The 12858-nt window shown below is 38.5% G+C and overlaps 1 protein-coding gene across 2 annotated transcripts in view; it reads left to right on the plus strand.

Moving 5' to 3' along the window:
• The window catches only part of Nudcd1 (NudC domain containing 1), a 36813-nt gene that overhangs the window by 1791 nt on the left and 22164 nt on the right, over positions 1-12858 (plus strand). For both annotated transcript variants that reach the window (XM_005367505.3, XM_005367506.3), the window contains exon 2: positions 5728-5882. In XM_005367505.3, coding sequence (XP_005367562.1) covers positions 5728-5882 — 155 coding nt within the window. The remainder of the gene's footprint in view (positions 1-5727; positions 5883-12858) is intronic.

Below are 12858 nucleotides of genomic sequence, written 5' to 3' on the forward strand. Positions count from 1 at the left end.
AGGTATTGTTGCTCTCAAATGGACAGGTCAGCAGGTCTTCTCACAGGACTCATTCATGCGTCTTTGCTCAGGGATGGGTTGGCAGGGGCAGTTCAGGTCATCTTGGTGTGAGGAGACTCTGCTGGCTAGTCCCTTGTTTCAGATATTGTCATATAATCTTGACTTGAGCCCCCCACGTGGTTGGTCATCTTTTCTGCAGGCCAGCCCAGGCATTTTGCAGGAGGGAGGTCACAGTGTACAAGTGCTGGTTCAGTGTGCTTTTGACAAGTTTCTACTTGTGCTATTGGCCAAAGCAAATTAAGTGATCAAATCAAGAGTCACTGTTGGAAGGCCCTAGCAGAGGGTCTAGATCCAGAATGATAAGTTTACTTTATTTGTTCCTCTATTGATGAACATGTAGATTGATTCTGCTTCCTAGCTATTGTGAGCAGAGCAGAGCACACATGGATGTGCAAGGATCTATTTTGTATTGCTCTACCTCAGACATCAAATGCCGTATTAAGAAGGATGGAAAAAGTGAGTACTCTTGTCTCATCTTAGTTTTAGAAGAAATACTCTCATTTTTTTCACCATTTAACATATAAGGTTGGTTATGGGCTTGTTACTTCTTATTTTGAGGTGTAGTCCTAATTTCTCTAGGACGTTTGTCATGAAGATATTATGAACTTAGTCTAGTGTCTTTTCTGAATTAAGAAGATGATATTGTATTTACATTTGTTATGTGGATGTAGAACACTTTTTCAATCCTACAGTCTTCTTAATTTTTTTTTCTCTAGGCTATGCTTCAGTTACTTGGAAACATTAAGACCTGTGGGCCTTGTTTTTATCTCGAAGCTGGTAGGGAATAGTGCTCAGGGTAGGACAAACTATCCAAGACCTTCCCAGTACTCCTTGGTTAGCACATTTCCCATTCTACCTGCTGGTGTTAGTCATTCCCAGCCTCGTGTGAGGTCCAGCACTGTTCCTCTAATCCTTGCTGTGTCTCTTACTTTGGCTCGTTACTTCCATCAACTCACGCAGCTTCTGCTGTGCTGGGTGCTTGGGGAGACCTTGTGCCCATCTGCAGGATTGTGTCTTGTGCTCTTCTTCCTTTTGCTGCTGCTCTGCCTAAGGAACTGTGGCCCCTTTGGCCTTCTTAGAATCGCCGGGCAGTGTCTTCAAGTCAAGGACTTTTCTGTCTTCTATCTTAGGCACCTTGTCCCACGCTCTGGAAGCTTTCCAGGACTGTAAGATGGGGCATGGTAGAGCATGGTAGGCTGCCCTTCTGTGTGTCTGGTGTCTCAAGGATCGCGATCCTTAGCTGCCTGTGTATCGTTCTTGGAAACTGTTGTTTCATGTAGTTTTGTCTGATTTGTCTTACTGGTTGTTTTGATGAAAGAGAAATTAGGTTCTGTTATCGTGCCTTGGTTGGAAATAAATATTCAGGATGTATTTTAAGTGAAAAAATGATTTCTGTGGAGCATTTGAGTGGGAAACAGTTGGGAATGGCTGCTAAGGGTGGGTGGAATGGAAGAGGACCAGCTCTGTAAAGAAGTTTGAGACGTGCAGGGAGACTGTGTTAGTTGCTTGTTCTTGTCACAATGTAAAGGAAAAGTTACGGTGCTCGTGGTCTCAAAGTCAACTTTGCAAACAGTGTTCCTTGTGTTCCCTATTGTAAACTAGTGCACTTATAAACATATGAGATGTTTCATACTTCATTGGCCAAGAGTTAAATACAGGGGATTTCATGGGTTCAGCGTAATAGTATATTCCCAGAGGTCAGGAGTAGTAGCGAGTAGCATTGTTAACACCTTTAGTGCAGGAGTGAGGTTGACTTTCCTCAGCAGTGTGTGCCCAAAGCCAAATGCAGTCAGTGCCTGGCCTGTAGTAGACCAGTGTATGACCACAGTGGCTTTGGAGGGCCTGTTGGGGCAGGAGTTGTAAAGGTTTAGGGGAGAACTCCTTGGATCCTGAGTTCTTTCTAAAATAATGACTTTTTAATTAATGCTTATTTATAATGCATGGTAACATTAAATAATAAAACACCGACTTTCAGCTTCTCTGTAAAACTGGTCTTCACCAGATTAGGTTCAGCCTGGGCCCTCGTCTATTTCTTGGGATGGGCAGGCTTTCTGGAAGGGTTCTTCTGGTGCTTAAGTTCTGCCATGGACCGAACTCTGCTTCCTCCTTTGTGGAGCTCTGCACCCCTCCTTGTATTTAAGATGATCGGCATGATAACTGCAGTGACAACTCTTCAGTGCTCGTTTGGGGCCAGAGAGGCAGCCTTTTTCTGTGACCTAACAAACAGATTTATAAAATAGTCATCATGTTATAAACCCACTGCTGGCTTATGTATTCTAATGATATGTGAATATCTTATAAAAATCTGTCAATCATATCCAGATCTATGTTTGTGGGTGGTGTTATAATGAGGCAAAAAGTTAAAAACTTTTGGTTTGTTTAAGGTTACTCAGGACTCTTTATCCAAATATGGCAGAACATACTTAGCTTATTATTATCTAATATCGTTACTGCTTTGAGCTATTATGTTCATACATGCTTCCTGCATTATTAAGTTTCATCCACATGGTGGTGCTAGAAAACCAACACACTCTTATTTAATAGAGTATATATTTCTAACTGCTCCTTATAAAATAATACTTCCTTAAACTAAAGGGGACGTTTCCACAACCCCCCCATCAATGTTCTGTAAGCTTAGAAGTTTGCCTGTGAATTGAAGTGTTTCCAGGCTTCAGTCATCCTCTTGGTGTGAGTTGGATGTGACTTGGATGACCTTAGTAACTTGCTAGTGGTTTTGCCCCTTTTTTGTCTGCTGCATGAAGTACTGTCTCAGGAGCCCAACTCTGAACTTCCACCTCCTGTTTAGGAAGCAGTGGATCCTTACAGTGAGTTTATAAAGGAAGAAATGAAGATGAAGTCACATTGGATTATAGAAATCTAATTGTTGTCCTCACTCTCCAGCTGCATTCCTTTGCAGCTGTTCTTGGTACATAGTTCTTGTATTTTACAAAGCCAGGGTGGTGGCTAGTTCTAACTGTCACCTTGACACAATCTGCAGTCCCCCTTATTGAGATTATAAGCAATAGATTAGGTTGGCCTGTGTGTATGAGTATGAGAATTAATTGAGGTTCAGTTAATTGAGGTGGGAAGGCATACCGTTTAGTGGGTTGGGCCCTGACTTGAGTGACAGGAAAAGATGATTTTAACACCTAGTGCACATTCATTCTCTTTCTGTTTTTTTTTGTATACAATATACAAAAGTCCAATCCAATGTAAAACATTTAGAACTAGTAGTTTTTTTTCTGTTTTTTTTTAATTGATATTTATTGAGCTCTACATTTTTCTACACTCCCCTCCCTGCCTCTGCCTTCTCCCCTTCAATCCTCCCCCAAGGTCCCCATGCTCCCAATTTACTCAGAAGATCTTGTCTTTTTCTACCTCTCATGTAGATTAGATCTATATATGTCTCTCTTAGTGTCCTCATTGTTGTCTAAGTTTTCTGGGATTGTGGTTCGTAGGCTGTTTTTCTTTGCTTTATGTTTAAAAACCACGTATGAGTGAGTACATGTGATAATTGTCTTTCTGTGTCTGGGTTACCTCACTCAAAATAATGTTTTCTAGCTCCAATCCATTTTCCTGCAAAATTCAAGATGTCATTATTTTTTCTGCTGTGTAGTACTCCATTGTGTAAATGTACCACATTTTCCTTATCCATTCTTCAGTCGAGGGACATTTAGGTTGTTTCCATGTTCTGGCTATGACAAACAATGCTGCTATGAACACAGTTGAGCACATGTCCTTGTGGCACAATTGAGCATTCTTTGGATATATAACCAAAAGTGGTATTCCTGGGTCTTGAGGAAGGTTGTTTCCTAATTTTCTGAGAAATCACCACTGACATCCAAAGGGGTTGTACCAGCTTGCATTCCCACTAGCAATGCAGAAGTGTTCCCTTTTCCCTACAACATCTCCAGCATAAGTTGTCATCAGTGTTTTTGATCCTGGCCATTCTTACAGGTATAAGATGGAATCTCAGAGTTGTTTTGATTTGCATTTCTCTGATGACTAAGGATATTGAACATCCATCCATCAAAGACCCCAAAAGGGTGAAATGTTATCTAGTGAAAGGGACAATAGGCTGCCTGGACAGCCATCCAGAGTTTCTCTGTAACGTTGAGACATCCAACTCTGGCCGACAGTCCTAATGTATCTGACAGATTTTCCTGTGAAGCAGGGAGTTCTGAAGGACTGTCCTCCTACTTGTTTTTGAAAAGTTTGGCAGTTACCTTTCTTGCATCCTGCTGGTCCAGTTTGGGCAGTAGTTGTTAGCAATTGAAGCAAGGGTAGTTTCTTTGTCCAGTGACTATCTTTTGCCACAAAGAAAGTAAACTCCATATAGAATTTCCTCACTGCCCATTATTTTCTTTGAAGTAGATTGGTGCTGCCAGAAATAGATATGTCTCACTGTCATGAAAAGCCTTAGATATTAAACATATTAAAAGAGCCGGGCGGTGGTGGTGCACGCCTTTAATCCCAGCACTTGGGAGGCAGAGGCAGGTGGATCTCTGTGAGTTCGAGACCAGCCTGGTCTACAGAGCTAGTTCCAGGACAGGCTCCAAAGCCACAGAGAAACCCTGTCTCGAAAAACCAAAAAAAAAAAAAAAAAAAAAAACCATATTAAAAGTCATATTCTGAGGTCTTTGAAGTGTTTGAAGATTACCCATCTATCTGAAATATATCTCTCTATGACCTTGAAAATATGTCTAACATAACTATAAGTTTGACTATTATAGATGACTATGAATCTGTATTTTTAATTATCCATTATATTTTTAAATGAGCTGTATAAGCACAATATCCCAAACAAGAGTAGAAAAATGCAGTATAACAGAAATAACTTTAAATTTGTATTAATAAAGTAAACTCCATGCCAATGTAAAATATCCTGAGATTAATAGCTGTTTTTTTGGGGGAGGAGGGGGTTAAAGTAGATTCAATAATCTATCCTTTTATCCTATCAATACTATGTATTATCTCTTTTTTCCTTTAGAAAGAGATCTTGGAATTTTAACTCATTTGTTTAGATTTTTTTTTTTTTACCATGACCAATAATAATTTGAAAACAAACCCCTAAACAACGACAAATATCCGTAAGTTATTTTGGGCAATGTGGGCATAGTTCTCTAGACTACTTCTTGTTGATTGGGGGCATTGCTTATCTTTGGGATTATGGTAAATTCCTGACTGGAGTAGTCTGTGAGGCTGGATTATTTTAGCCAGCAGCAGTTTGAAGGTATTCTGGATGCAGAACTCAGAGGAAAGTAGAACAGAGATAGTCTGAATCATTGGATCATCTATTCCCATCAGAGATAGTTTTCTAGCTGTATAATCATATAGTACAGTTTATCTGTATCTCTTTTTGTGTGATAAATATGAACAATACACTAGGGTAAGAATTTACAAGCTGGGCTTGTTTGTTCTTAGATTAGAAGTCCTTTGTTTTTAGAATTTCTATTCTTATAATTCAAAATTGTAGAGGTCCATTAAGGAAGAGGATTGTACCATGAAAGTCCTGCATGTTCTAGCCTCTGTAGCTGGCACTGCCTGATTTTTGTGCCCTGTAGGCATTCTCCACAAAGGAATGATCTGAGGTGTATGTTTTGATGATTGTGTTCATAGCTATATATATGTAAACATGTGTGTTTATTTACTTATATTGTCTTTCAGCTGTAGCAGAAGTAAAACTTCGGGATGACCAGTATACACTGGAGCACATGCATGCTTTTGGAATGTATAATTATCTGCACTGTGATGCCTGGTATCAAGACAGTGTCTACTACATTGATAGCCTTGGGAGGATCATGAACTTAACAGTGATGCTGGTAAGAAAATCATGCAGAGTGTAAAGACAGCTCATCCTGTTGTGTTCGCTCCTTATAGTCTCTTTGAGTTTGCTATCCCAACAGTCAAGGTGCACATTCCTCTGGAGTGTGGAAACATGTCATCAAGCTGTAACGCTCCTTTTTGCTTATGACATTTGGAGCTTTTACTCTTGTTCTAGTTTTTATAATCCCTCTACCCAGCCATTTTGTAATTTAAACTATGTTAACATTTATGTTTGGTTGTTTGAGTTGATTCTTTTAGCATTATGAAGTAGTCCTTTTTTCTCTAGGTCTTGGGAATAATTTTCTTTACCTTGAAATCTTGTTGGATTGATATTAATAGAGTCACAACTGACTTCAAAACTAAAATTCTGGCTAGGGAGAAATCTCAGTCAGTAAAGTGCTTGACTCTTCTGGATCTGAGTTCCATATCTAGAGCCTGTGTCAAAAGTCTTAGTGTGATGACACTCACAGGTACACACAAAGTGTTCTTTTTCTTTTCTCTTTGTATTTATTAGTGTTCTTACTTTCAAAGGGTTAAAGTTAAAAGTGCATCTCTTATAAGTAGCTTGTAGTTAATTTTGATAAGGGTTTGTCAGCCTTACTGTTTTTTCTCAAAAATCCAACTGTATGCTTTACTAATTTTTTGTATTTGTTGTTGGTTATGTTTTTGGTTTTCTGGTTGTTTCTGTTTTTCTGATTTCAGCCCTGAGTTTGATTATTTCCTGCTGTGTACTTTTGGGTGTGATTTATTTTTGTTGTTACAGAATTCTCAAGTGTACTGTTAAGTTACTACTATGAGATTTCTGGTTTTTTTTTTTTTTAATGTAGGGACTTATTGCTATGGATTTGCCTCTTAGAACCACCTTCATTGTGTTTCGTAAGTTTCAATATGTTATGTATTCATTTATCCAAGTTAACAAAATTAGAAATGAAAACAGGAGTATAGCAACTGATACCTAGGGAATTGGAGAACCCTAAGGACACATTTTAAAAACCTGTACGCCACCAAATTGGAAAATCTAAAAGAAATGGCTAATTCTCTCAATACATACCGCTCGACAAAGTTAAATCAAGACCAGGTGAGCAATTTAAAAAGACCTATAACTCCTAGTGAAATAGAAGCAGTTATTAAAAGCTCCCAACCAAAGAAAGCCTCAGACTAGATGGTTTTAGCACACAAGAAGAATTAATGCCAGTACTCCTCAAATTATTTCACAACATGGAAACAGAAGGAGCACTGCCCATTCATTTAAGGGGCCAGTCACCCTGATACTCAAACCACATAAAGACCAAAGAAAAAAAAATAATTACAGACCAGTTTTCCATGTGAACACAGATAAATACTCAATAAAGTACTTGCAAACTGAATCCAAGAACATCAAAAAGATCGTTCATAACCCAGTAGGCTTCATCCCAGAAGTACAGGGATAGTTCAACATACAGAAATTGATAAATATAATGCACCAGATAAAGAAACTGAAAGACAAAAAACACATAATCATCATTAGATGAAGAAAAGACCTTTGACAAAATCTAACAGCTCTTCATGATAAAAGTTATGGAGAGATTATGGATACCAGGGATATGCCTTAACATAATAAAGGCAGTTTACAGTAAGCCCATAGCCAACATAAACTTGAATGGAGAGAAACTAAGAAGCAATTCCACTAAAATCAAGGACAAGGTAAGGTTGTCTACACGCCATACAAATTCGGTATAATACTTAAAGTCTTAGCTAGAACAATAAGACAACTGAAGGGGATCAAGGAGATAGAAAAAAGAAGAGGCAAAATACATTTATTTGCAGATGATGCTAAAGTATACATAAATGACCCTAAAAATTCCACCAGGAAACCCTTCCAGGTGATAAAGGCTTTCAGCAAGGTGGCTGGATACATAATTAACTCACAAAAAACAGTAACATTCCTAAGTACAAATAACAAGCAGTCTGAGAATGAAATAGAAGAAACAGCACCTTTCACAATAGCCTCAAATAATATAAACCCAATTGAAAATCTAAATAGAGGGGGCTGGAGAGATGGCTCAGTGGTTAAGAGCATTGCCTGCTCTTCCAAAGGTCCTGAGTTCAATTCCCAGCAACCACATGGTGGCTCACAACCATCTGGAATGAGGTCTGGTGCCCTCTTCTGGCCTGTAGACATACACACAGACAGAATGTTGTATACATAATAAATAAATAAATATTTAAAAAAAAAAGAAAATCTAAATAGAATTGTCAAAAGTAGAAACTCAAAAATGGCCGAGAAACACTTAAAGAAATGTTCACCATCCTTTATCATCAGGAAAATGAAAACTACTTTGAGATTTTGTCTTACACCCATCAGAATGACCAATACCATGTTCATTGCTGCTCTATTCATAATAGCCACAAATTGAAAATAATCTAGATGTCTGTCAACAGAATGGATAAAGAAAATGTGATACATTTACAAAATGGAGTATTATTCAGCTGTTTAAAAATGAAATAAGTAGTTTTGCAGGTAAATGGATGGAATTAGAAAAAATCATCTTGAGTGAGGTATCCCACACTGAAAAAAGACAAAAATGGTCTGTATTTTCTTTTGTCTGGTAGTAGCTGTGAAATCAATTATACCCAAGCTACAATGCTTAGAGCCACAGAAGTTAGGTATAGAGTAATAGATTAGGAGGAACAGATAGATGTTGTTAGGCACGGGACATAGAGCATATTTATAATTTATTTTTACTTTAACTTAAAAAGTAATAGATTACCATATATTTGTGTTGTTTTGGCTGATTCTCCTTCCTTTTTCACTCTCCCCTTCTTCTCTGTCCCCCCTGCCTGCGGTAACCTTTTACCTTTGTATTGTGTTCCCCACTCTCCACTCCGTGAAAGCCTCTTTTTTATCCCTACTCACTTGGGCTTTTTTCTGGTGTCCTGTCTTTACCCATTTTTACTCCCATCTGGAAACACATGTTTAACACTTGGAGTCTAGGATCTGCTTATCTGTGCCTGCATCTTGTTATACAGTATTTTCTAGTTCTATCCATGATTTCATAAGTATCATTGTAATATGTTCCACATTTTCATTATCCATTCATCTAGCTTGACTCCATTTCCTTGCTAATGTGACTAGAACAGTGTTAGCAATGGATATGCAGGTATCTCTGGGTTTTGTGTATATGTCCAGAAATGGTGTAGCTAGCTCACATTAGTCCTATGGCTTGTGTTTTGAGAAGCCCCTGCACTGGTTTCCATAGTTGCCACACTACCTCCCAACAGTGGATACGGATCCTCCCTCCTTTATTTTTTTCAGGATGACTCCAGGGGCAGCTCTGTGTGTTCATCTGCTCCATATGATTGGTTGGTTGGTTATTTATTTATTTATTCATTCATTCATTCATTCATTCATTCATTCATAGAAGTTCCTGTCCAAAATGGGCATACAGAATAGCAATCAGTCTAGAATATGATTTTATTCTTACATAAATATTAATGGATCATCCCATAGAAGGCACTTTTTGAATTCCAGGTATAATGGTCATTCCTTTAATTCTGGCCTCTGGATCTGCTGGCAGGGAAACTTACATGGTAAAAACCCCAGGCCTGCATGATCCACAGGTGACATTGTGTTTCTGAAATAACCACTTGAACTCTATATACATTTTTAGCTCTCGTCAAATGATTTCTTAGGGTTTTTATGTCATTGTCTCTAGAGTGTATGATACTGACTTGAATTGGTGAGTAAGGTAAAAGCGAACCTCATTAGCGCACGTGAAGGAAGAAGAGTGGGCGGCTAAGGTGGACGCTCTGAGTTCCGTGTAAATAGCCCATCAGACTGCCTCTTTCAGTCTGTCCTCTGAATAGTGTCTCTGAGCTCCTTGAATTATGTGCTGAGAATCAGTTTGGCCTACTTTAGACATGCGGATATGCTACCATTATTCATCAGTGAAATCATATTTCTTTGTTCATTTTTCTCTCAAAATTTTTAGTAAAGTAGAAATAGCTTGCTTTAAGGGGAATATTTTCAATAAAATGTAGTGTTCTTGAAGGGGAAAGCTCCATTACACTCCATAAAAGGCTCATTTATAACCCCTTTTATTCTGTTTTACTAATTTTTCACCATTTAGTATTTTTTTTTTTTTTAAAAAAACCAACATGAATACACATTTTAGTTATCTTTAGTTTTTGAGATAAATTAATTTCCTGGGTAAAGAAATATTTTTCTTTAAACATGATTGAATGGTTAGTTAAAAATAAATTGATAGTATGCCGAAGTGAAGTACAGCCGTGAGATGTGCCGTAGTACGCGGGAGTACGCGGGAGTACGCGGGAGTACGCGGGAGTGCACGGGAGTGCACGGGAGTGCACGGGAGTACATGGGAGTACGCGGCAGATGTTAGGGATGCGGTTGATTTGAAGGGTGGAGTAGTTTGCCTCACAGGAGCTGGGTGTGATGATGCACCCCTCATCCCATTCCTCAGGACATGGAAATGGGAGAACCAGAAGTCGGATGCAAACTGAGCTACCTAAACAAAACTGTCTCTAGTGGGGGAAAGAAAGAAAAGAACTTGCCTTTTACACTGGGGTGATGGGCATTCCGGCAGCGTAGGAACACACTTGACAAAGTTAAGGCATGGTGACTCCCTGTAGGCACTGTGCTGAACTGGGAGGGGTGGGTGGACAGGGTCACAGTTAGAGCCACAAGCTTGATTGTTATCAGTCGTCTTGCTGATGACCAGGACTTGCAGTGCCGTGCCCAGCTTAAACCACAAATACTTTATTAGAAATCTGAGATAAAACTTATTTTCCCTGGAAATCACCAGAACCACTGTGGTTTGGTCCAAGTATTTTTCTGTTGAAAACTTCCCCAGGAAACAAGTTATTGTACTTATACCCAAACAGATTATTTGATGTGTAATTGGGGCAAATACCAATACCTTTGAAATTCATTTTTTTTCTGACCTAATTTGTCTTCTTTATGGGCAACTTAGAGAAAGTGGTTATACTTTTTTTTTTTTAGTTTAGTTATTGCCTTTCTCTTTTCTGTAATATTCCTCTGTTTACCCAATCAAGTTTTAAAAAGATGCTGTTACTATAATGTATATGTTATATTATAAAAAGCCAGGTTTCAGGGGTTTTGTTTTTGTTTTGTTTGCTTTGTTTTTTTTCTCCATCAATTCAGCTTTTTTCTTTGATTTTCCAGTTCCACTTCACCTGAGAATCATGTATAGTACTTAGCTAACATAAGAACTAATTTCAGAATCCCATTTTCAAAGACTCTGATCAGTGTGTTATGGCTGACAGTGGTCTGGAAATTTAAAATTTTATCCAGCACAGTAGGCAATTTTCCCAGGGCCCTAGTGGCGATGAAGTCTTGCTGTCTGGTGCTGGCCAGTGGAATACCATGCTTAGTATTTTTTTTCTCCTCAGCAACAAAATAAACCAGCAAATTCTTTGAGCTGCTCTGTTGAGAGCATGTGAAGAATGCAGACCACTAATTAGAGACCAGCCTTTCCTTGTGGCTGGTGTAAATGAGCACCCTTGTTAAATCTGCAAAATGACACCTTGTAAAAATGAAAGGGCCTTCCCTACCTGTGAGAGCCAGCAGATGGCGGCAACTCAGTGTAGCAGTAAGGGGCCTTCCATGCCAAGCAAGTTTCACTGTAGGCTTGCAATATTTAAGCTTTTAGGAATGTCCATGAGGAGAAAGTGTGTTTAGGGTGTAGAAAAAGCCTGGGGGGCTACTGCTACTGCTCAGTTCACTGAAACTTGCTGCTTCTCAATATTTAGAATGTTTCTGTCATAACAGACTTCTGTTTACTTGGCAAGCTTTCTTGTTTTCTCCAGTAACAAGAATGTCATTTTCTGTGGTGTCTTTAAAGTGTGGGCAGTAGCTCTTGGATTTCATGTAATGTGTGACTATGCCATAGAGAAATAAGTAATAATTACTTTGTAGCCCAGATCCTTGGGTGCCAGTAAGTGGCTTTTAGACATAAAACAAAGAAAAAAAATTCTAAAATTCACAATCCCAGACAATTTAGACAACCACGAGGACCCTAAGAGAGACATACATGGATGTAATCTACATGGGAAGTAGAAAAAGTTAAGACCTCCTGAGTAAATTGGAAGTGTGGGGATCATGAGAAAGAGTAGAAGGGGATGGGGGAGGAAAGGAGGGGAGCATAAAAAATATATAGCTCAATAAAAACAATAAAAAAGAATAGAAATGGAAAAAGTTTAAGAAATGAAGTTAATGTTTCACAATGGTTGATGTTAATCCCATTGTAACAGCACTCCTGGGTGGCATCCCTCCCAAGTTCTGCTTGAACATGTTTTTAACCTCCAGTTTCCCCATAGGAGTGTAAGTATTAAAAAACAAAAACAAAATATTTCATTTATTCAAAGCTTTTCTGTTTCCAGCTGTAACTACTAGGACCCCAAAATCTAATTTAGATAAATATATGCAGTATAAATGCTATTGACTATTCCTTTATAATGTCATCCATCTATAATATATGAACATTATAACTTACATTACGCTTATGGCATAGGAGCCAATATAGCCAAAAATACCATGTCTGGTTAAAGAAAAACTTAATGTGCTAATTGCAAAGTGAATGTTTTAGGGAATGGCATTTGTACATTGCGTTGAGATTTGAAGTATTTGTTAGAAAAAATGGTTTCTTTCCTAGATGATAACGACAAGGAAGAGAGATTTACCATCCACAGGACTCGGTAGGAATCTTGGCCCTGTCGCCGTGGAGTTTCAGTCGGACTGATCCATGTGAACCCCTCTTAAGCTGGGTTAATGATTGCAGCTTCATCAGTTTGGTGATGTTTAAATGAGATGGCCAAAGTTGAAAATGCTTCATGCTGTAGTCCCTCATTGAGTATTAAATTTGCCAGTACAATTCCAGTTCTGCAAATCAGCAGGGAATTATTACCCCAAGTGATTTTCTTTTTTTTTTTTTTTTTTTCGAGACAGGGTTT

The sequence above is a fragment of the Microtus ochrogaster genome, unplaced genomic scaffold, assembly GCF_000317375.1.
Source record: "Microtus ochrogaster isolate Prairie Vole_2 unplaced genomic scaffold, MicOch1.0 UNK19, whole genome shotgun sequence".
NCBI lineage: Eukaryota > Metazoa > Chordata > Mammalia > Rodentia > Cricetidae > Microtus > Microtus ochrogaster.